The sequence below is a fragment of the Falco punctatus genome, assembly GCF_963210335.1.
Source record: "Falco punctatus genome assembly, chromosome: 10".
In the NCBI taxonomy this organism is placed as follows: domain Eukaryota; kingdom Metazoa; phylum Chordata; class Aves; order Falconiformes; family Falconidae; genus Falco; species Falco punctatus.
The window spans coordinates 37,552,497-37,559,167 of record NC_137590.1 but is presented as its reverse complement, the minus strand read 5'-3'; the positions used below and the strand labels follow the sequence as shown (position 1 = coordinate 37,559,167).

At 43.6% G+C, this 6,671-nt stretch overlaps 1 protein-coding gene across 2 annotated transcripts in view; it reads left to right on the top strand.

Moving 5' to 3' along the window:
• OSBPL5 (oxysterol binding protein like 5) overlaps positions 1-6,671 on the top strand; it is a 140,302-nt gene that overhangs the window by 101,724 nt on the left and 31,907 nt on the right. Inside the window, exon 1 of one of the 2 annotated variants that reach the window (XM_080405778.1) lies at positions 1,950-3,251. The exons of the other annotated variant lie outside the window; for it this stretch is intronic. Coding sequence (XP_080261904.1) covers positions 3,098-3,251 — 154 coding nt within the window. The 5' untranslated portion in view covers positions 1,950-3,097. Of the gene's footprint in view, positions 1-1,949; positions 3,252-6,671 lie in introns of those variants that run through there. 2 annotated transcript variants of the gene reach the window in all.

The following is a 6,671-nucleotide window of genomic DNA, read 5'->3' as shown; positions in this document are numbered from 1 at the left end:
TGCTGGTTCTCTATAGTAGGGTCTTCAGGTTAGATGGAAAGCTAATGTGATCAAGGGAAGGAGGAGGAATTGTGATACCTGTCAATCAAATGTCATAAACACGTATGTAGAAAATAACTAGGTCTTTGATTAAGGGTGAAATAATATGTGCTCTTGAATAGCACTAGTGACGCCCTGGAGCCACCTGCACAGGTTTGGAGCACTCACATTATGCCTGGTAGATCCTCACAGTCTGAGGAGGTGACGTGGAAGCCAGCATGAAGTGAAGCTTTGGGATGTGTCCATTTAGCAGTGGACTTCACAAAAAAACGTGATACAGTATTGCACCAGAAATGCTAGCATGAAAAGTGGTGTAATTTTCAGCTGAATGAGAGTATTTGACTTCACAGCTGAGGTCAGTGAGCTGTGAGAAGTGGCTGTACCTTGTGCAGGAAGGGAGGGATGTGAATCGGCAGGCAGGAGCCTGTACCAGCTGATACATTCAGGACAGCCTCCCTCCCAAACACCGGAGCTGTCCTGGCATCGCCACTGTGCCATGCTGCTTTGGTTCGTTAGCCTTTGCGGGGGCAGTTTTGGGGGTATCTGCTCCACTGAGCGGTGTAGACAGGCTGACAAATGGCCAAACACATGGTGTCACACTCAGAGGTGAGTGACTTAGGAACATTATTAACGTCAGTAGGTGGTATAAAACACATGCAGCCAAGGACACAAGGAATAGAAACTGTTACATTTAAAGAAATCTGTATAAACTGCAGCAAATTAAGGCTTGTACTTTGCAATTAATACAATTTGATTTTAAGCTCAGAAGACACTACTGAAATGGCTGTAGACTGTTACATAGCTTTACCTGTTGTAAAGAGGTGTCTCCAAGGTGTACCTGAATTTGTTTGGTTTCTTTAAGGCACTGAACAAACATACAGGATGCAGTTCTGGTGAAGAGAGGCAGGAGCTGAAGGCAGAATGAGCCTAAGCTAGCTGACACAACTGGGGCAGGTGGAATCTGTTCCCTAGCATAATGTTAGCGTATATTTGTAGTATGTTCACATCTCCTCCGTAGATGCAATATGGTGTGAATCTACAGCAGCTCTGAGGAGGTGTCCTGACCATCTTCTTCCCGTGTTAGTGGAAAATGAACCACAGAGCATTTGGCAAATTTGACATTAATTCATAGAGGCCTCTGACTTACTGGGGAATATTGAGTTGCAGCGTATGTTAGATGTACAGTTCTGCTATCCGGGCAGCTATACCATGATCAGCAGCTACATGTCCTACTTCTTCTCTCAACATTTCAGAATGTCTTTCTCCCCCTCTGCTGTACCATCTGTGACAGACTGTTGGCAGGATTTAAGGTCCTGACTTCTGGACAGCCTGCAGAACCGCTGCCAAGCTACAGGAGATTTCACACTCGGAGACCACAGTAGCAGTCTGCTTTATGATGTGTTTTAAAGACACGTGGAAGGTCACGTCAGCCTACAGGCTCAACATGTACAGGCACAGGGTCTTTCTTTCTTGGCAGTTTCGGAAAAGAAAATTGCTTTTTCCAAACCAGTGACTGTATATGCATTTCGGGTTTGTGCTGATTCGTGGCTTAGAATTAGTAGTTTAAACCTGTCCCAAGCTTCCTGACTGGACCGTTCCAGAGCTGCCCCTGGGATTTCCAAACCAGTGCTCCAGACCTCCTAAGCATTTTGAGTCGCCTGCTTAAATCTCGTAGTGCGGATCTCCACCTTGCCACGGGCAGTGCCACCGAAGGGGTTGCTAGAGCAATTCAAAGTGGCAGATTACCAAGTGGTAAAGGCTTAACAGTGGAACTCTAAACCACACTTACATTTTGTTCCCTGTGTCTGTCCTCTCCTCCAGGCATGCTTTGGGTAGTCTCTGTTGCCTGATGTGGATGGAGTTGTGTGGAAATCCTGACGGCCTGGCTTACAATGTTGTTATTTCATTGTTAGGCACTGGCCCTTCCCCCAGAATTGATGCCCTGATCTAGGGAGGAAATTAGATTACTGAAATAAGGGTCGCACACAGAAGCAGTGAACCAGGAGGAAGATTGCAATTTGATACCAAGTTCACAATGAAATATATCAATGGATCCTGGCAGTACTGGGAAAAATAGAATTTACCTTCTTAGCTTTATGTCTGCCCTTCATATTTCTTAGACCTTTCACAGCAGTTTAAAATCCAGGCATTTGCAACCAGACTTCATTTAGCTCAGTGCATAAACTGTAGCTGCAGCTAACTGGGAGATTGCATCCTTGCATCCTGACAGCCAAATTGTAAAAAATTATGCATTGTACATCAAAATAAGCAGTCAGCTGAATATGATGACCTTCACGTTCACTGACGGAACCAAATCAGCCTCTTCTTCATCATTCGTGATTTGTGTGCACTTGAGCAAGAATTCATCGTTTCCAGGTGACAGTCTACTTCAGGTTGATTTTTAAAAGCATCTATCTTGCAAGTGTGAGGCACGAGGCCAAAAGCTGGATGACTTTAATAATTCAAGAAGAATAATATTCCCTTAGTGATGCCTGTCTGGAGGAATGTATGGTTACTAGGTATGAGGCTTTTGAAGTCTTAATTGACAGGAGATTCATTCCAGACCTTCTGTAGCTACAGGAATGCAATGGAAAAAAAGTATAGTCCCAGACTGAGATTTTGGTGTGCAACAATGTGATTCCATCTTGAGCAGATTTTTGTTATTGGTAAGTCCTGAGAGAACACTGGCTACTCCTCTAGGATCAGCTGTTGCAAGATGTGGCAGATAGACTTGGCACATCAAATTATGAGCTGTCCTAGGTGGGTAAAGAATTTCAAAGCTGAATAGCTTGGATGTTTTCAATACTGTTGTTCAATGCAAATACAATTCTGTGTGATACTGTTGTAATTTGGATCTGAAGACTATGACGGTCTCAAGTTATTCCTTGAACTGAACCTAGGTTAGCAGCATAGGCAATCTTCAGTTGTTTTGGGTTTTTTTTTGCCAAGGGGGAGGAGAAGTGGTTTTCATCACTTGGTTTTAGTAGTTCTGTGAAAAAAAAAGTTGGTGTGAGTGCATGCCTGCTCCTGTTCAGCCTTGCAGCCTCCAGGTTTCCACATGGTGCCAGCAGTACGTGCAGACCCAGGAAGCATCCTACAGGGACCCATAGTGATTCCCATTTGCACAGCTGTACTGCAGGAGTTGTCTCAAAGGACCACAAGGTGCTTTTCCAGCCTGCTGAGTCAGAAGACCTGGAGAAAGCATACAGAAGGTTTCAAAAAGTGTGGGATGCATGTTTGGCTTTGTTTTTACAAAATTGAGACAACACACATCCTTTAGTAGCTTTTTCTTTCCCAAACCTTTGAAGAGGAAAGGAACTTTGGAACCCAGCTGTGTTTAACTGACTTTTCAAAGAGTTTACTTTTTCAGATTGTTGCTGATGACTGTTGTCATTTTATTGTAAACACATAAAACAGAAGAAAAGGGTTACAGGCCTACTGAGGGAAGACACCTCCATTTCTTTTTCTTTTTTTTTTTTTCTTTTATTTTTACTTAAGCGAAGCTGAATGATGTGCAGATGTGTTCTGCTGACATCCCACTTTCCCAGGCCATCTGTGACATGCCAAATGCTGTGATCATCATTTGTTAAAGTGATGTAGGGAATGGATATTGAAACCAATGATCAGTGCAAGAGGAGAGGCTGCTGCTACAAAAGAGAGCTAGTGCTAGCACTAGCACTCCGGTAGGACATCTGCTTTTGGTGCTTCAGGAGCAGCTTTGTCCAAGAGTCTCACTCTTTCCTCACTGTTGCTGGGGAGAGCCAAAGGTGGCTGGGCAACACACCCACCTGGCCAGTTCAGGTGCCAAAAGATGGGTGATGTGAAACCTCCTCCTTGTGTCAGCTGCCAGTACGAGCGACCTAGCTGGACTTGACTTCACATCTGAGTTGGGGACCTTCTGGGGTGGGGTGTCACTTCTCTCTGTTACTATCCTCAGTGAGAATTCTGTTGGCTTGGATAAAAGGCGGGTTTTGAATGTCTCCAGAGAAGGACTATTTTACTCTCTCCATCTTTCATCCTCCCTCAACAGCCCAGGTAAGAGCCAGAGCTTACTCTGTGGGCTGTCCCTTGGAAGTCAGTGACAAGATACTAAATACAATGAAGAAAGGGTCAAACTCAGAAATAACATTTGAAAAGGAGCATTTAGTTCACAGCTCCCAAGCAGAAGGGGGTAATTGTGGCATACGAAGGCATGGACTCAGGTTGTGGTGCAACCAGAGACACTTTATTGTACAGAGAAGCTCATATTTATATTTATATCTCTGAGCCCGGATACAAATTCCAGCTGTATGTACCGCCAGGCTCAGGGCAGAAACCGTTCATGCAGTTACATAGCCATGTATCACTACAAGCGTGCAAACACCTTTTGACTACTAGATAAAACCTTGTTTATCTTTCTTACTTTCCTTCACAATACTCAGCTGTTCTCTCATCTCCTGCCAGATCAGACATTCTCCATCCTCCTCTCATACATCTCTCTTCAGACATTCTCTATCCAGCTCTCCCACAGGTAATGCAGGTGGTTTAGAGACAGCGTGATCTCTGCAGAAATTGTCCAGAAGTGATCATTGTGGTCAACAGAGTAATAGATCATTTGATACAAGAAGAGCCTAAAAGCATAGGGAGAGATTCTTCCATAAGCTGACAATATGCTCTTGGGTTTTCCTTCAGAATTTAAACATGTGCTTGTTTTAAGCTACAATTCGTGGAAAATTATAACGGATAATTGATTGCGGTATTTTACATTGCAGCTTGAAAAACCTCAAACCTTCTAAAAGAATACCGTTGTAACTCCTTCACAGCTCTTTTTTGCTGCCTTTATATGCGTCACACCAGGCTGCCATGCCTCTCTGAAGGAACCCACATGTCGCATCCTTCTCTGATCTAATTACCTTGCATACAAAACCCCCTGACTTCAGTCAACCACACAAAATTAGAAAATGTGAGAATTAAGGTAACCATGAAGCCTGCATGCAGACTACCTTGACTATAGATGACAGCCTTTAATTATGTGACCACACACTTTTTTCCCCTTCTGCAGTTCCTGAGGGAATGAGTAGACTTGTCAAGTAAGCAATTAAGTAATCCAAATTCTAGCATTTTTGTATCATTTTCACGATAAAGAATATCACTCAATAGCAAGATCACTCACATGTAAAAACATTTTATGGAGGCCTTTAGGAAGGAAACAGGTTTATCTTGTGTGCAATCCCTGAAATTGAGAGGGTATAATTTTACGGTGTTATGCTGCAATTAACACGCCATTGACTTGGACAGAATGTAACCTTGTCATTCCCAGAGGAAATCCCATGCTTTATGTCTGGTTTTGTGGCACGCACTTGTTCGGATTCACAGCACCACCTGATGGCTGAAGGCCCATTTCTTAGCTTGGGGATGCTGTGCATCCCTTGAATTCAGTTTCTGTTAGAAATGAAAACACTGATGCCATTTCTGTGTTCTGTGGGAGAGAAGGAATGCTGACTACTAACGTACAGCGAGTTTTATGCCTCTGCCTTGGAATAGATAAAAGTAATATTTAATTTTATTTTTTTTTAATTTAGACTTCTTGAATAAGGTTTCAAAAAAGATTCAAGTTACTCTGAACACCTTCCAGTGAGTTACATAAAAAGATAAAAAGCCTAGATATGTTACGTAGAAATTTCCTCTGGTAATGTGGTGGACCCCAAGGGTTTGACCAAGCCTGTAAGCCCATGTCAGTGCCAGTGAGTGCTGTGGGAGTGCTGGGAGGGGAGAGCTGCCGGCACCAGGGAGGGGTGGACTGCAGGGGCACAGTAAGGGAGACGGCTGAGGGAGACTTTGGGGTCACCCTTGTCTCCCTTGTTAGAAAGTGTAAACACAGCCAGTGAATTGCTGTAAGCGTCATAAGAAAATGTCTTTCACACAACACGAGTGCTGAGGACGCTGAGGAGCTGACCTCCCTTCCTGCTCCAGAGTGCTCCTGCTGCTGCCAGTCAAGCTGCCTATCAAAGCACCTGATCCTACAAGCCCACTGAATATAAAAATACCTTGACATACGCAGCGTTTCCAGATGTCAGATCCTGCAGTCCTCCCTCTGCAGAACTGGAATAGAAAAGCAAAGGTAAAGAGAGAGCCGGAGGAGGTGAGCCTCAGCAGGGGTGTGCTCCCTTGTGTGGAACAGCCTGAAGCAGGTTTCCATCTTGGTGGATTTTGGGGGAGAAGGGATACGTAGGAGGAAGCGGATTTGTGCTTAGTGCAGCCACCAACTCTAACAGGTTATCCATGCAAATCCTCCACATGGCGAGAGGGGAATAAATCTCCGCGTGTAAAGCCTTAATGCAAGAATATTTCCTAAATAACAAAATAGGTGAAATCAATTCCAATAGGCTTCAACCTTCCTAATCTTTTATTAACCATTATGTGTGGGTTTTATTGTTAAACCATAAGCTGGCGCTGAACAAATTTACAGGATGAAATTAGAGTAAATGACTGGGCTCTGTGGTGTTTGTGGCTCAGTGTTCAAGTGCAATTCTTCAAAGCTCTGGTATTTTTTCTCTCTCTGTTTTACTGCTTGCAGCTTTGTATCAAAGCAAGCACTGAAAGCTACTCAAATTTATAAACATTTCTTTATGTACATATGATCTGGATTTTTT